The sequence below is a fragment of the Trichechus manatus genome, unplaced genomic scaffold (genome assembly GCF_000243295.1).
Source record: "Trichechus manatus latirostris isolate Lorelei unplaced genomic scaffold, TriManLat1.0 scaffold00128, whole genome shotgun sequence".
Lineage (NCBI taxonomy): Eukaryota > Metazoa > Chordata > Mammalia > Sirenia > Trichechidae > Trichechus > Trichechus manatus.
This window is the reverse complement of record NW_004444064.1, coordinates 1,520,179-1,536,783: the sequence shown is the minus strand read 5'-3', so window position 1 is coordinate 1,536,783 and position 16,605 is coordinate 1,520,179. Positions and strand designations below refer to the sequence as shown.

Here is a 16,605-nt window from a genome sequence, read left to right as displayed (position 1 = left end):
AGGGAGCCCGGGGGGTATCTGAGTGTGATCTTGGGTGCACAGGTGTGCTCACGTGTCAGAACTCACTGCACTCAGAGCACACCCCTCACAGAGGTGACGTCTACAACGGGTCCACGCACCTGCTAAGTCAGTTTCTTTTCGGAGGATTTACTAACCTCGCGGCATTTCACAGGAGAAGGATTACATCCTCTTGTGTGGCGTCTACTTGACCCACCTCTAACACCGAGGCGGTTTCAGCTAATCCGCCCAAAGTCACTTTCTTCAAAACATCAGGACCCAGCCAAGACGCACAGCTGCTCCTCCAGGCCTTTCGGGCCCCGCCTCCTCCCGCCCCTCACGGTTCTGCACCTTCTCTTCAGCAGGGCCCGCTCTCTCCCCGCCTCGGTCCCCAAGGGCCACCACAGCCGGGCCCCGACCCCGTGGGGCTGGGGGCCGCGTACCTCACCACGGGGGTCACCATCCTCCGACTCCGAGGAGGACTCCTGGACACTGGAGGAGGGCCGTGAGCGGCCGTGCCGGGGTGACGGGGAGGGAGTCTTGGACTCCTCGTCACTGTCACCTCCGGGCACCTGCAGGCGGGCTGGAGGGGCACAAGGACACGTCACACCCAGGGAAGGGCCTGGGACCCTGCCAGACAGCCTCCCGTGCCCACGGCCCCCACCACACGTTCAGGTCCCCAGGGCAGGAGCTGGGGGGAGCCCCCAGGCTCGCCATCACAGCCACCCCACTGTCAGGACCTTCGGGACATGGACGCTGGGCACCAGCACAGCTATCGGCCTGCCTACCCCGGGTGATTTTGGCTGACACCATCTCCGTGATCTGGGAGGTGAGCTTCTCAAGGAACTCCTCAGTACCGACCTCGGCGAGGGACAGGTGGCCGCGAGCCTGCTCTGCTGCAGACGGTTCCCCTGGGGGCACAAAAGCTCCACGCAGTCAGGCGCGCACCAGCGACATGGACTGAGCACCCTGTGCCTGGCCCTGTTCTCACCCAAGACTGCACCACCTCCAACGCACGGTGCACCATTCTGGGGGGGGCTGTGCATGCACAGAACTGCTCCCAGATGGAGGTGATAGGGAAGGGGGCAGGCGAGGCACAGATGGGGCCTTACTGGCTGCGGGTGGCTATGGGGGAGGACCAAGAATACTGGGGCATCGTGTCCAGGTAGGGGGGACAGCAGGAAGCCAGTGAGGGGCAAGGACAGAGTTGAGGGATGGAGCATGATGGGGGCCAGATCCCGGGGAGTGGGAGGCCGTGCAGCCTGCAGATGGGGCTGCGGGCTGCAGGAGCCATGGCGGGTGGGCCTGGAAGAGGTTGATGAGGGGCCAGGGCGGGCACAGGGTCTCAGCAAGACGGCAGGAGAAGGGACAAGTCCACGACATGCTCTGAAGGAGAGGCAAGAGGACTGAGGGCCGCAGGCAGCGCTGGGGGAGCCGAGATGGGCACCCCCACTTTAGCCTGAGCAGCCAGGGGGAGGAATTGCTGTCAGCTGAGACAGGGGCCACGGCAGGCTGCGGGCTCTTTGCTGCGGTCGGATTGGGGATGAACTGAGAGGCCTGGGATGTGCCTCCGACTGGCCCCAGGTGGGGCAGGAAGTGAGGAAGAGTAAGTGTGAATACGGTGATAGCCACGGGGTGGGGGACAGGCACACGGGAGGCGCCACATCCTCCCCTCACTTAGCATTTTCCACCAAAAATAAAGTTAGAAGACACCCCAAGATGCTTGGAGGCAGCTGTGGAGGGAGCAGGAGAAGCAGGAGACGGAGTGGCCCCTCTCCCACCACCCCGCCCCACACTGCCCAGCCCCATGCCACCAGGTGGAAGGCCCTGCCAGCCCGGTCTCCCCACTGTCCCTGTCATCCCTCCCACCCCCCGCAGCAGGGCCAGATACACCCCCACGTTCACAAAGCAATCATCTGCTAGATATGAGCTGTGGGCCACGGTCAGCCAGCCCGGAGCTGTCTCCACAGCTCCCAGATCCACGGCCAGGCCCGGCAGGGCCTCAGCCACCAGCCAGAGCTCAGACTCAGCACCCACGAGCGGGGCCAGGCCAGGGCAGAGCAGGGCTGCGGCCACCAGCCAGAGCTCAGACTCCGCACCCATAAGGGGCCAGGCCCGGGCAGAGCAGGGCTGCAGCCACCAGCCAGAGCTCAGACTCCGCACCCATAAGGGGCCAGGCCCGGGCAGAGCAGGGCTGCAGCCACCAGCCAGAGGTCAGACTCAGCACCCACGAGCAGGGTCAGGCCAGACCAGGGCAGGGACTCGGCCGGCCAGTGGGCGGCCTCCTCTGAGGCAGGCCGACTCTCCCAGACATGCACCCCCAGCCCCTACCTTTCCTCTGCCCTGCCAGGTCGCTGAATCCCACGGACTCCGACAGCTGGGTGGAGACGGCTTCTGTCCTAAAGGGGGGGTGGGCCAGTGGTGTCACCAGTGGCTTGGGATGGCCCTGACCTCTGCCCACAGGCAGGAGCTCTGACAGAAAGAGGGTCTGAGGGCAAGGGCCCAGCAAAGCCCAGCCAGGCGGCTTGCACACTGCAAGGGCCTTGGGGGAAGCCTCGTTCTATGATGGGGAAACTGAGGCACAGAGAGGGACGAGGCTGGCCCAACCACACGGTCTATAAAGGGGGGGGTTCCCAGTACAGCAGCGCCACTCCCACCTGCAGGGTGTCTGCCTCCCTGGCCCTGGTCCCTGCCTGGCCACACAGGCTCGACTCACCCCTGCAGGAAGGTGGAGATGAGTGCCTCCTTCGCACCCCCCTGCTGCTCCACCGCCCCGGATTCCTTGGGCACTGTCGGGAGAACGGAACCAGTGAGCCATCAGGACAGCCCCGCCCCAGGTCCTGGGCCCCGCCGAGCTCAGACTCTGAGCCTGGACTCCTGCCGGGGGTTCTGGGTCACCCAGGGGTCCTCCAGAGTCCTGAGGAGGGGGCCGGCCTGCCTCAGGCTGTGCCCCGGCATTGCAGCCATGCAGACGGTGGCAAAGAGCAGGTACCTGCCCTACCTCACCAGCCCACGGACGGGCGCAGGGGCGCTTGGGAGTGGGACTTCCGGGGTGACAGGAGTGCCCAGGAGGGGCCTATGTGGGGCCCTCAGGTGGGCACCGCACCCCAGGCAGGGGGGCTCTGACCTGTTCTGGGGCCTCCCCTGCTCCTAGGCCAGCCCGCCTCGGAAAGCCCCGGGGAGGGAGAGAGGAAAAGGGGCGAGGGCTCTGGGTGGGGGCCTGGGGCCACCCGCGACCCCCGCTCCTACCTGCAACCCCGGCCCCGGCCCAGCCCCACTCACGGCCAGAGACGTGCAGGCTGGCAGAGCAGAGCGCCTGGCCCGCGGCGTTGGTGGCAATGCAGGTGTAGGTGCCCTGGTGCTGCTGGCCCACATCTAGCAGGACCAGGCTGTGCTGCTGCCCAGAGCTGGCCACCGTGCAGCCCGGCGTGTCGGGCCCGATCCACAGCACGCCCTGAGCGGCCTCTTCCCGCAGCCAGTGCACGGCTGGGGCTGGGCAGCCTGTGGGGTGTGCAGACAGGAGGTGGGTACATCGACACTGGGAAGCAGGGCCTCTGGGGCGGGGGCTACCTTGGCCCCTCTCAGGGGGGTGAGGCTGTGCAGCGGGGCAGGGAGAGGTTGTTATTGGGGGCCCTACCTTCCACCTTCACTGAGAAGGTGATGCTGGAGCCCTTCTTCACCTTTTTGGGGGTGAACCTCTCCAGTATTCGGGGTGGCACCAGCTGCTCCTGCACATCTGGATGGGAAATCGGGGCAGGTAGTGGCACTTGTCCAGGAGCCCTGCTTCCCGGCCGTGTGTGGCTCCAAGTCCCATCACACCTGCCCAGCATGACCCCTGGATCCCAGGGCCCCTGCACCACCTCGGGGAAGCCACCTGGCCTCTGCAGCCCATGCCCAGCTCTCCTTCCTCCCAGCTGGCCCTGGGAGATTCCTCCACTCCCCTCCTAGCTAATCAAGTCCCCGGGGTGCCCGACGATCTGGCCCCTCCTGGCCCCTGTGCACACAGCGGCCAGCCCCAGGCCTAGGACGGTCAGTGTCCACTCCAGTCTGGCACAGCCCCACCCTGCCTGCCCCAGCGCCTGGGGTACACCACTGACCCATCTGGGGCTGTCTTACCCGACACTGGCTTCTCTTCTGGTTCATCCAGGCCTGGAAGAGAGCCGAAGTTAGGCCCCCAGCAGGAATGCATCTCCCGACCCTCCATCCTGCACCCAGGGCCATGTGAGAGGACAGCAGAGGTCTCCGTCTGCCCATGGTGGGTGGGATCTCAAGGGAAGCCCCACCCATGATGGTGTAAGTCTATAATCCCTTACCAGAGACCGCACCAGGTGGGTCCTGGAATCCACACCCACGCAGGTTTTACCTGCGCCCTCCTTACCCACCAGCAGAGGTAGGCCGCACCCTGTGACCAGCACATGCTGCTCCTGCACCCAATATTGGGGTGGCATCAAGCAGTGTAAACGAAGGCCGTGAAGGGCATCCGATGTGCCAGGCGAGGCCCGGTTTTGGCACAAGTGAGTCTGCCACAAACTTGGATTTAACGTTCAGTGTTCACGAAGTGTGGACCTTGATCACCCAAGTTACCACCAGATCCTTCCTTATGGTTCCACCGTAGCCGAGAAGCCTGCCCTGAGCTGACTTCATGGCTGGCTTGCCGAACAGTCAGGATGAGGGCCCCAACCGTGAGCGTGCCCTGGACCCCCGCCCCCGCAGTCCCTTCAGGCCGTCTGTGACACCGGGGCATGCAGGATGAGTGACTATGGGGTCATGGTCCCCAGGTCGGCTTTGGCAGGGTGTGCAGCAGATGTCCACTGGCTTGGACACTGTCCGGGGCCCGCACTGCTCTCTGCCCTGTCCCTCTGACACCCACCTCGCACCAGGAGCCGGGCAGACGAGTAGGCTGCCCCAACGGCATTGCTGATGTAGGCTGAGTACTGGCCGGCGTCCTCCCTGGTGACCGAGAGGATCTCCAGGGTGTGTACTGTCTTCTTGTCGGTCATGCGGATGCGGGCGGATGTGGACAGGGGCTGCCCGTCCTTGAACCAGTACAGGTGAGGTGTTGGGTAGCCTGGAGCCACAGGGAGCGCATGGTAGCACAGGCCCACCTGCCCAGTGGGCAGGGGGCCCTGCCTCTCTCCAGGTGCAGGTGGGGCGGGTTGGAGCACTATGTTCTCCAGATGGTGGAGGAAGATAAGTCACCATGATGGGATCCCTCAGAGACCCCATGTCACTCGTGATAGGTGCCGGCCTGTTGGGGGTGTGTGTGCAGAACAGCACCCAGAGAGGAAGCAGTGCTTTGGGGCCAGCCAGACTCTCCCTGGTGGGATTGTCTCCCCACTGTGGCTGAACGGGGGCTGCTCTGATGGAGGCCCTCCACCCCTCCGTGGTGCCCCTCACTCCCTCTCCCCTCACCTTTCACCTTGAGGTGGAATTTGGCCAGGCGTGTGCCTGGGGCCACCTGAAGGTCTCTCAGCTCCTCCACCACCTGGGGCAGCTGCCCCTCCTCTGCAGTCGACTCCGTGCCCTCTTGTTCCCGGCTGCCAGAAGAGAAAAAGTGCAGCCATGAAGCGGAACAGCTAGGGGCTCCAGGGCCGGACAGGGCGCTGAGCAGACGGACAAGGGGACAGAAGACTGCCTGGTAGAAGGCTCTGGATTCTCTCAGTCTAAGTACCACCACGTCCCTGGGGGCAGTCAGTCCCCTGGGCACTGCCCCCCCTCTGCTTAACCCCCTACCTGGACACGTAGCCTTGAGCACTGAAGTAGGATGAGGTCTCTGTGGCATCAGCCGCAGTTTCATAGTCCGTGCTTGTCACTGGGAAAGGAAGGGTGGAGCTGGAACAAGGCCTTTGCACCGGAGGCCACCTCAGCAATCACAGGTTCTGACTATGCAGCCTTCCCTGAGAGCCCCAGAATTTACCCTGTCTAGTCAAGAAGTGGGGCAGTGGTTAAGAGCTACAGTGAGCTATGGCTCCTAACCAAAAGGTGAGCAGCTCAAATCCACCAGCTGCTCCTTGGAAACCCTATGGGGCAGTTCTACTCTGTCCTGTAGGGTTGCTATGAGTCGAAATTGAGTCGACAGCATTGGGTTTGGTTTTTGGTTTTAGTCAAGCAGTCATGAGGAAACAGCTGCTACATTGCAGCCATTTCTTCAGGCTGGTACCAGCCCCAGCTGAGTTTCCGGGCATGACATACGGGGTCGCCATGAGTGGGAATCGACTCGATGGCAATTGGTTTGGTTTTTGGCTAACTAAATGTAAGATTCTTTGACCCAACAAACTGTACAGACTGCATGATTCCAAGCCTTCATTAGCAGCAGACACTGATACTGGAAGCACCTTTCAATCCGTCCTACAAGGAAACGTGTGTATGACGTAATATATGCCTCAAAACCAATAGCTGGAGACTTCTGTTTCCAGCCAAGATGGAGTAACAGAGACTAGGCTTACCCTCCCACCTTATCCACCAGAACCCTTATCCACGGCTGATGGGAATGCAAAATGGAACATCCATTGTGAAAAGCAGTGTGGCAATTCCTCAAAACACTAAACAGAAAAACCCAAAACCAACCAACCCCCCCCCAAAAAAAAAACCCATAAAACAATGGATTTCAAGATACCGGACATTAGGCAAATGAAGGAGAATGCTCCCGTAGAGATAGGAAACAAACAAGGGGAGCCCTGTGATGGCCCCAGTTTGCCTTGGGTTTCTAGGCCCAAGGAGGAGGAGAACGGGGGCAGAGCCCACAGACTCCTTGAGTTGAGGAAACGGGACTGAGAGCCCAGGAGACAAGGGCAGCTAGAATTCATAGACAGAGAAGGAAAAGCTGCCCAGAGACAGAAACCCCGAGTGTTCAGTGGAGTGATGACCGGCCCACGTACGTGAGGAAGAACCGTCGAAAGGATTAGATGAATCATGGCCCGAAGCTCACGCAACCGGGCAGATTGCCTATTTCCACCAACAAGACTGGAAAAACTCCTAATTCATAGGGTATTTGTACAGTATTCAGCCTCAGGAGGGGGAATAATTAGCCCTAGACTGAGCATTGTTCCAGAGCCACCTAGTAAATTATAAAGGTGAGACTTGAAAGGATCAAGCTGTTTCCAAGTAACTTAACCACATCCCAGAAAAAAGTTCAAGAAGATTTATACAAATGCAAAACATCCAGCCCGAAACAGGGTAAAATTCACAACATCAGGCATCCAAGGCATCCAAAGAGGACGAAAACACAACCAACGCTGTGGATAAAAATTAACCCATCAAAACCAACACAGAACCACACAGGTGCTAGAATCGGCAGAAAAAGACATTACAATAGTTTTTAGAACTGTATTCCAGATGTTCAAAAAATTTAGAGACATGGAATATACATTAAAAAGACTCAAGTAGAACTTCTAGAGGTGAAAAATACAACGGATGCTGTTAGGGACTGAATCATGTCCCCAGAACATACGTGTTGTAAATCCTAACCTCCACACCTGTGGATGTAATCCCATCTGCGAACACGGTTTTCTTCCTGTTACGTTAATTAGCCCATCAGTGTAGGGTGTCTTAAACCAATCACGTTTGAGATATAAACAGAGACGATCAGGCACGAAAGCAAGAAAGCACAGAAGGGAGAAGACAGATGCCACGCCAGATGAAAATCACCAAAGAACTGAGGGACAGAAGCTGAAAAGAGACAAGGACCTTCCCCCAGAGCCACGAAAGAGACATAGCCTTCCTCTACAGCTGGTGCCCTGAATTGGGACTTCCAGCCACCTAAACTATGAGAAAATAAATTTCTGTCCATTAAAGCCATGTCCTTGTGGGATTTCTGTTACAGCTGCACTAGATAACTATGACAGATGGGATTAACAGCAGATTAACCCGTTGAAAACCCACTGCCATCAAGTCAATTCCAACTCATAGTGACCCTATAGGACAGAGCAGAACTGCCCCAATAGGGTTTCCAAGGAGCGGCTGGTGGATTCGAGCTGCCAACCCTCTGGTTATCAGCAGAGCTCTTAACCACTGTGCAAATGCGGCTCCAACAGCCGATCAGACATTGCAAAAGAAAAGAATAGTGAACGTAAAGGCATAGCAATACAGACTTCTCAAAATTAAACACAGAGAGAACAAAGAATTTTAGAAAGTGAAAAGAACATTAATGAACTGTGGGACAACTTCAAGTGGCTTACTATACAAATGAGGAAGGGGGCAGAAAGAATATTTTTTTAAGTTACGGCCCCAAATTTTCCAAATTTAATGAAAATTATAAACCCAAAGTTCCAAGAAGCTCAGTGAACTTCAAGTACAAGGAGCATGAAGAAAAGTACAAAGAGACACATCATAATGATATTACTCAAAACCAGTGGTAAAAAAAAAAAACATCTTAAAAACGTCCAGAGACCTTTTTTGCAGAAACTGACAAGCTGGTCCTAAAATTCATATGAAAATTCAAGAGACCCAGAATAGCCAAAACAACTTTGAAAAAGAAGAATAAAGTTGTCATACTCACACTCGCTGATATCAAAAGTTACTACAAAGCTACAGCAATTAAGACAGTGTGGTACTGGCATTAGGATAAACACACAGATCAGCGGAAAAGAAGTGAGAGTCCAGAAATAAACCCTCACCACTTCAGGGCAATGGATTTCTGACAAGGGTATCAAGACAATTCAGTGGGAAAAAACAGTCTTTGGAGTTCTACTCTGTATACAAAAATTAACTCAAGATGGATCAAAGTCCTAAATGTTAAGAGCTGAAACTCTAAAATTCTTAGAAGAGAAAAACCCAAAACCCATTGCCGTTGAGCTGATTCCGACTCATAGCGACCCTACAGGACAGAGCAGAACTGCCCCCTTGGGTTTCCAAGGCGTGGCTGGTGGATTCAAACTGTCAACCTTTTGGTTAGCAGCTGAGCTCTTAACCACTGAGCCACCAGGGCTCTAGCTTAGGTGTAAATCTTCATGACCTTGGATTAGGCAGCGGTTTCTTAGGACAACTAAAGCACAACCAACCAAGAAAAAGTAGATAACTTGGACTCCATTAAAATTAAAAACTTTTGTGCATCAAAAGACACTCTCCAGAAAGTAAAAAGACAACTCACGAAAGGGAGAAAATATTTGGAAATCATGTATCTGATAAGGGCCTATTCAGAATATATAAAGAATTCTTACAACTCAAAAACAAAACAACACCTCATACCACACGCAAAACAATTTAAAAAATGGACTAAGAAGCTAACTGTGCAAAAACTAAAACCATAAAATTCTTAGCAGAAAAAGCAGGGGCAACACTGTCAGGCCCAGCTTTTAACAATGGATTGTTGTTGTGTGCTGTAGAGTCGATTCCAACTCCTAGCTACCCTATAGGACAGAGTAGAACTGCCCCATAGGGTTTCCAAGGAGCAGCTGGTGGATTTGAACTGCCGCCCTTTTGGTTAGTAGCCTGAGCTCTTTCCAACAATGGAGTATCTAATATAATAACAAAAGCACAAATGGTAAAAGACGAAATAAATAAAGAAACTTTTGTTCATCAAAAGACTTCACCCAAAAAGCAAAAAGACAAGCTATTGACTGGGAGACTATCTTTGGAAACCATGTATCCGACAAGAATCTAATAACCAAAATACGTATAAAACTTCAACAACTTAAAAACACAAATAACTCAATCATAAAATAGGCAAAGGACTTGAATAGACATTTCACCAAAGAGGACATTCAAATGGCCACCAAACACATGAAAAGATGCTCAGTGTCATCAGCCACCAGAGAGATACAAATCAAAAGCACAATGAGATACCATTTCACTCCCACTAGAATGGCTAAGACAATAATAACAAATGTTGGCGAGGACGTAGGGAAATTGGAACCCTTCTCTATCGCTGGTGGGAATGCAAAATCCACTGTGGAAAACAGTGTGGCAGTTCCTCAAAAAATAAAACTACCATATGATCCAGCAATTCCACTCCTAGGTATATACCCAACAGACTTGAAAGCAGAGACTCAAACAGAGACTTGTACACCAATGTTCATTGCAGCACTATTCACAATAGTCAACAGGTGAAAACAACCCAAGTGCCAGTTAACAGATGAATGAATAAAGAAAATGTGGTACATACATACAATGGAATACTACTCAGCCAGTAGGAGAAATGAAGCCTTGATACATGGCACACTATGAATGGAGTTGGAAGACATTATGCTGAGTAAAATAAGTCAATCACAAAAGGACAAATACTGTATGACCTCACTTACATAAAAAGACAAGAAAAGAAAAACGTATAGAGAACAAAGTTTGTTAGTGGTTATCGGGGTGGGAGGAGGGGGTAATCATGATGGAAACATCACATTGATTAAAGGTAGGGTTACACAGCTGATTATTGTAATTGTTTTCAATAAATTGTACACCTGTAAAAGTCGAACTGGCAAAAGTTGTATGACAGATACATCTACAACAAGGACAAAAAGGAAGCTGAGGCTGCTTATGTACAACAAAAACCTCATGGGATTGGGTTTCTTGGTTTGGAGGCTTAGGATCATGGTTTTATAGGACACCCCAGTTAACTGGCCTCATAACATGTTCAGTGCTTCCGTTCTACCTCCTAGTTCGATGCGTGGTGCCTGGGGTCTTGAAAGCTTCCAAGTGGCCACCCAAGGCACAACAATTGGTCTCTATTCACCTGGAGCAACAGAGGAAAAAGTAGAGACAGGAATAGAAGGAGGATACGGAATGTGTGGCTAATCACCTCCGTGAACAACTGCCTCCTCTGCCATAAGACCAGAAGAACTAGATGGTGCCCAGCTACCCTTACTGAACATTTTGTCCAAAAATTCCATAGAAGAATCCTGATCAAAAAGGGTAAAATGCAGAACAGAATGTCAAATTCTCATGGACTCCAGACTTTCTGGAGCCATGGGGGCTAGATGAAGCCCTCAAACTATTGCCTTGAGATAATCTTTAAGCCTAAACCAAAAATATCCCCCGAAGTCTTCTTAAAACCAAACAATAGTTTAGCTTAACTAGCAAAAAATGTCCGCCTTGAGCATTATGCTGTTTTAAGAACTATTTATATGGGATCAAAGTGGCAATAGCAACTTGAAAGATTAGATAGGAATCTCAGGGGGCAGTGAATTTATGTTAATGGGGGAGAAAAAACTCAGAAAAGGAGGGTGAGAATGGTTGTACAAATCGAAGAACATAATCAATGTCACTAAGTGGTACATGTAGAAACTGTTGAACTGGTGTATGTTTTGCTATATATATTATCAACAACAAAATAAATGAATTTTTTTAGAAAATCACCTAATTTTTTAAATGGGCAAAGAATTCGAGTAGACATTTCTTCAAGGATGGCATACAAACGGCCGACAAGCACATGGAAAGATTCTCAATGCAAATGGTTTGCACCAGACTGCTAACCTAAAGGTTGGTGGTTCAAATCCACCCAGCAGTACTGTGGAAGATAGGTGTGGCTATCTGCTTCCGTTAGATTACAGCCAAGAAAATCCTATGGAGCCGTTCTACTCTGTAACACGTGGGGTCACCATGAGTTGGAATCGATTCAACAGCAACTAACATCGACAATGAAATGCAAATCAAAACCACAAGGGGAATGACTATATAAAAGAGATGGCCGATAATAAGTGTTGGCATGGATGTGGAGAAGCTGGAACCCTCATACATTGCTGGTGGGAATGTAAAATGGTACAGTCATTGTGGAAGACAGTTTGGTGGTTCCTTAAAAAGTCAAACAGAGTTATCATATGACACAGCAATTTCAATCCTAAATATGTACCCAAGACAACTAAAAACAGAAGTTCACACAAAAACTTGTATACAATGTTCATAACGGCATTATTCATAACAGCCAAAACAACCCAAATGTCCAACATCTGATAAATCGATAAACAAAATGTGACATAACCATATAATAGAATATTATTCGGTCATAATCATTATATTACTGGTAATATGATACAACACGGATGGAACCTGCAAACTGTGTAAGAAGCCAGACACAAAAGACCACATATTGTATGATTCCACTTATATGAAATATCCAAAAAAGGCCAATCTATGAAGTCAGAAAGCAGATTTGTAGCTTCCAGGGGAAAGGAGGGTGAAGGGAATGGGGAATGACTGCGAATGGGTACGGAGTTTCCTTAGGGAGCTATAAAAGTGTTCTGGAATTAGATAGCAGTAATCATTGCACAACCTTGTGAATATACTAAAAACCACCGCATTGTACATTGTTTGAATGCTGAATTTTACGGTATGAGAATTATATCTCAATTTTTAAAAATATAGAACAAGACAGGCTGTGTACGGAGAAGGAAACCCTGGTGGTGCAGTGGTTAAGAGCTACAGCTGCCAACCAAAAGGTCAGCAGTTGGAATCCACCAGGTGCTCTCTGGAAACCCTATGGGGCAGTTCTACTCTGTCCTGTAGGGTCGCTGTGAGTCAGGATCAACTCGATGGCAACGGGTTTGGGTTTTTTTTTTGCACGTACAGAAGAACAAAAACAAGGATGATGTCATATTTTTGATTGGTAACAATACGAGCTAGAGATGATGGAGAAACACCTTCCAACTGTAGAAATAAAAAAATTGTCCCAGCAAAAATATCTTGCAAAACCAAAAACAAAATAGAGACGTTTTCAGACACACAAAAGCTGAAAGAATTCATCACCTGCATATCTGCGCTACGAGAAATGTTAAAGGACTCTTTCAGGCAGAAAGAAGATAATACCAGATGAGAAGCTAGAGCCACACAAATGAATGAAGAGCACTGAAAATGGGACCTAATGAGTAAATATGTAAGATCTTTTTCTTATTTAAGACACTGACTTCTGTTTTTTAAGCTTTTTTTCCTTCTTATTTTGAGATAATTGTACACTCGCACGCCGTTGTAAGAAATAATACAGAGATCCCACATACTCTTCACAGTTTCCTGCAATGTTACAACCTCACATAACTATAATACAATAGCCTCCCAACCCTAGCACTGTCCTTCCCAGACCAGCTCAGGAGACCACCCAATCCCCACACTGACCATCCTGGAGCCACCCAACCTGAAGACCAACACTCACGGTCCACGCGGAGCTCAGCTTTGGTGGAGGAGACGCCCAGGCTGTTCTCAGCCAGGCAGCGGTAGACACCCGTGTCTGCTGGCACCACGGCCATGATGATGAGCTGGTGGCCGCCCTGCTGGTCGTCATTGATCATGTAGTGGTCATCCTCTTCCAGCACCTTCCCGTCCTTGAACCAGTGCACGCTGGGCACCGGCTGGCCCGTCACCACGCAGTCGAAGCTCACGGGATAACCATCCTGCACCTCTTGGTTCTGGAGCTCAGTCAGGAACACCGGGGCTGGGGCAGGGCAGGGTTGCAGGAGTTACTCGTGGGACCCTTCTCGGCACCAAATCCCGAATCAGCCGCCACATACATACGTGGCACCACCATTTGGGTGGCTAGACATGCATATACACTAACTGTTCGTGCGAGCGTGTTCTCAGACCCTGACAGCTAAAGAGAATTTAGTGTTTGTCGAAGTGTCTCTCTCTTCCTCATTCTTTACGGAGCATGCTGTCTTTGCCAGCTTGGTTCCCAAGCTACTGTGATAGAAATGAGCTAGAAGGCCAGCAGTGGAGAAGAAAGGATACGTGAAGGAAGGGCAAAGTCTGTGTGGGCTTAGAGTCCAGTGGAAGCAGGTGAGGGACTTGAAGCCAAAATGGCTTCAGGGATGAGAAGAAGTTTCAAGAATTGAGGCTGTGGGTTATTAATTGTGCCCCCTTCAATGTTCCTAGGGAGATGCAAGTAAATAACGAAATGACTCTTTACTTTTAGCTGCTGGACTATGTTTTCTCTGAATGAGAAATGGCGTCAGACTGGACCATGTGGAACCCTACCTTTTAGATTTGTTACATCTCAAACTCTCATTAAAAAAGAAAACAAAAAAACTCTAGAAGATTATTCACATACCGACTTCACAGATGAGGCTCAGGGAGGATAACAACTTGCCCAAAAGCACACAGCTAATCACAGGCAGAGCTAAGATTTAAATTCAGGTCTGTGGAACCCCAAAGTCGGGCCTTTCCCTCCTCTCTGAGCTGCCTCTGCGAACAGCCTGATGCTGAAGCCCAGGTTACTCCTGGGTAATTCTGCTACTCCCCCTCCCACCTCTGGACCCCAGCTCCAGACCCCCCACCAAGGTGGCACGCAGATGACGGCACTCACCCGTGTCTGAGGTCAGCAGGCTGGGCACTGGCCCCGGAGCCGCCGTGGGGGCCACCTTGCCGATGTGCACCTCTACCCCACGGGGCCCTTGCTCCACGAGGTTGATCTCCACCCCGATCCCCATGGTGGCAAACATCTCCTGGAAGCGGGAGGCAGCCTGACGGGCCTCAGCAAGGGCCTCGAATCGGATGCAGACAAAGTGCTCATCCTCGTGGTACGTCTGCCAGTCTCCGGGCTCCTCTGGCTCCACGCTGCCCTCCTCCGTACTGAAGAAGAGCTCCTCATCTGAGACCTCAGCTGGGCCCTTGGTGCGGAAGAGTCGGTGCAGCCGCCGGGCGGCCCGGCGGAAGGCGTCATCCAGCTCACCCCCCGACGAGCTCTCGGTCTCGCTCTCCGTCCTGCTGACCACCACGCAGGCGCTGTGGACTGCATGACCGAACTTGTTGCTCACTTGACAGGTATAGCGGCCGGCATCCGCACGGCCCAGGCCCGTGACCAGCAGAGAGCAGGTGCCGTCACTGAGCTGGTCGATGTGGTGGTGCCGCCCATCCACCAGCTCCACGCCGTCCCTCAGCCAGTGGGCCTGCACGTCCGCCTTGCTGGTCACCACACACTCCAGGCGCAGGACGTCTCCCACCTGGGCCTCCGTGTCCCCAAAGGTGCGGCTGAACACAGGCCCTTCCTGCTGCTTCATCTCCTTCCGGACCTTGTAGCCCTTAAAGGCCGCCTGGATCTTCACGGCCGCCTCGTCCATGGATGGCTCGCCCAAGTCCTCAGCCCTCAGGTCACCTGGTGGTGGGTGTGCTGCGGTCGGTGGCTCCTGCAGCTTCTGTGGCTCCCCAGAGGGGGCTGGTGGGGCCACGACCTGTGTGACATAGGGCCCAACAGGTAGGAGATGGCAGGGCTCAGGGACCACCCACCCACACCTCATGGAAGGGAGGGGAACTGAGGGCTGGAGTGGGGAGAGGACTGGTCCAAGGACACACGGGGCAGAGCCGGCCCCAGGGTTGCTCTCCTGCCCTAAGGCCCACCCTAGCACACCGCTCGGCCTCCACCTCCCAGTCACGGCAGTATCTTTACTGAGCCAGGATACCTGTGCTCCTGTTGGCACAACAAGCAAGCCCACCCTGCCTGAAACTACTTCCCACAACACCCAAAGGAGAGGTGACTGACAGGGGCTGTGCGGACGTCCACACACAGCCCGGCTCCAGCTCTTCAGGAAAATGTTCTACCAGCCAGAATGGAGGGAAAATGAAAGAGGCAGCCTGGGGAGGAAGGGGGGGTCCTAGGGGTGGGCACGCGGCTGGGGGATGCGCAACATCCCCTAGTTGAGACGCCACAGGGGAAACTAGGTGAGATCTGTGCCAAACTCAGCTCTCAGGTCCCATGTGTCTGAAGCTGCAGAAGTGTCTTCTGACCCTTTACAAAACCACGGTTATGGCTGAGTGACATCCACGCCAGAGGTAGGTTTCAACACCTGGGCGACTTGTCCCAACCTGTAGGCGCACGTGGCACGGGGGTGGGCGTGCTCAGAATGCAGTTACGTGTGGAGTACAAAAGCCATTTACTAAGGCTGACGATGCAGCAGACACTGAACGTGCCTGTGACATCCCAAGCCGGCTACCAACTCCCCTCTGTCCCTGCACAGGGCTGGTACGTAAGGGGCACCTGCTGGGCACTGGCTGCACGAGGGGACGTTGGGTGGACAGATGGGGAGAGCAGTGGATGAAGGGTGAGGGGGTAGGGGAAGGGCTTGGTGACTAGATGGACAGGCTTGGGGGTGGGGTTAAGCAGATGACTGGGTGAAAGAGGGGATGACACGGCGAGTACATGGACAGACAGACAGGAAGGGTGAGGAGTGGACAGACAGATGAGTGGTAGATGGCTGAATGGGTACGGTGAGTACAGAGGCAATGGGAGGGGAGATGGAGGATGAGTGGATGGATGGGCAAAGGGTGGAGGGTAGGAACAGAGGTGAAGGGATAGATGGGTGCACGGGTGTGTGAGCAGGTGGACAGACCAGTGAGTAGAAAGGTGAACACCACAATCACTGAGTGGCTGGATGAACAGACGCATGAGTGAACGAAGGCTCAAGGACATGGAGGGTGAAGAATGGGTGAGGGAGTGAACAGATGGCAGGAGAGCGGCACACAGGTGGATGAACAGTCAGGGGTGGACAGGAGGGGAGGCAGGTGGACAGATGGGGAAAGTGGATGGGAGGGAGGGCAGGTAAAAGGTGAAGATGAAGAGATGGATGTGTAATTCTGTAGGTGGCTGGAGAAAGGAGAAAAAGCAGTGAGGAGAGACGTGCACAGGAGGTGAGGGTGAATGGCAGTTCGGGGGTGGGTGAGTGAATCCATGGAGGATGGATGGATAAAGTAGTGAATGGG

The 16,605-nt window shown here is 53.0% G+C and overlaps 1 protein-coding gene across 1 annotated transcript in view; it reads right to left on the bottom strand.

Moving 5' to 3' along the window:
- The window catches only part of OBSCN (obscurin, cytoskeletal calmodulin and titin-interacting RhoGEF), a 172,404-nt gene that overhangs the window by 53,244 nt on the left and 102,555 nt on the right, over positions 1–16,605 (bottom strand). Inside the window, 12 exon segments of the mRNA XM_012557952.1 lie at positions 441–580; positions 786–908; positions 2,329–2,396; positions 2,714–2,786; positions 3,280–3,498; positions 3,635–3,733; positions 4,114–4,146; positions 4,868–5,065; positions 5,410–5,534; positions 5,731–5,809; positions 13,070–13,348; positions 14,216–15,080. Coding sequence (XP_012413406.1) covers positions 441–580; positions 786–908; positions 2,329–2,396; positions 2,714–2,786; positions 3,280–3,498; positions 3,635–3,733; positions 4,114–4,146; positions 4,868–5,065; positions 5,410–5,534; positions 5,731–5,809; positions 13,070–13,348; positions 14,216–15,080 — 2,301 coding nt within the window.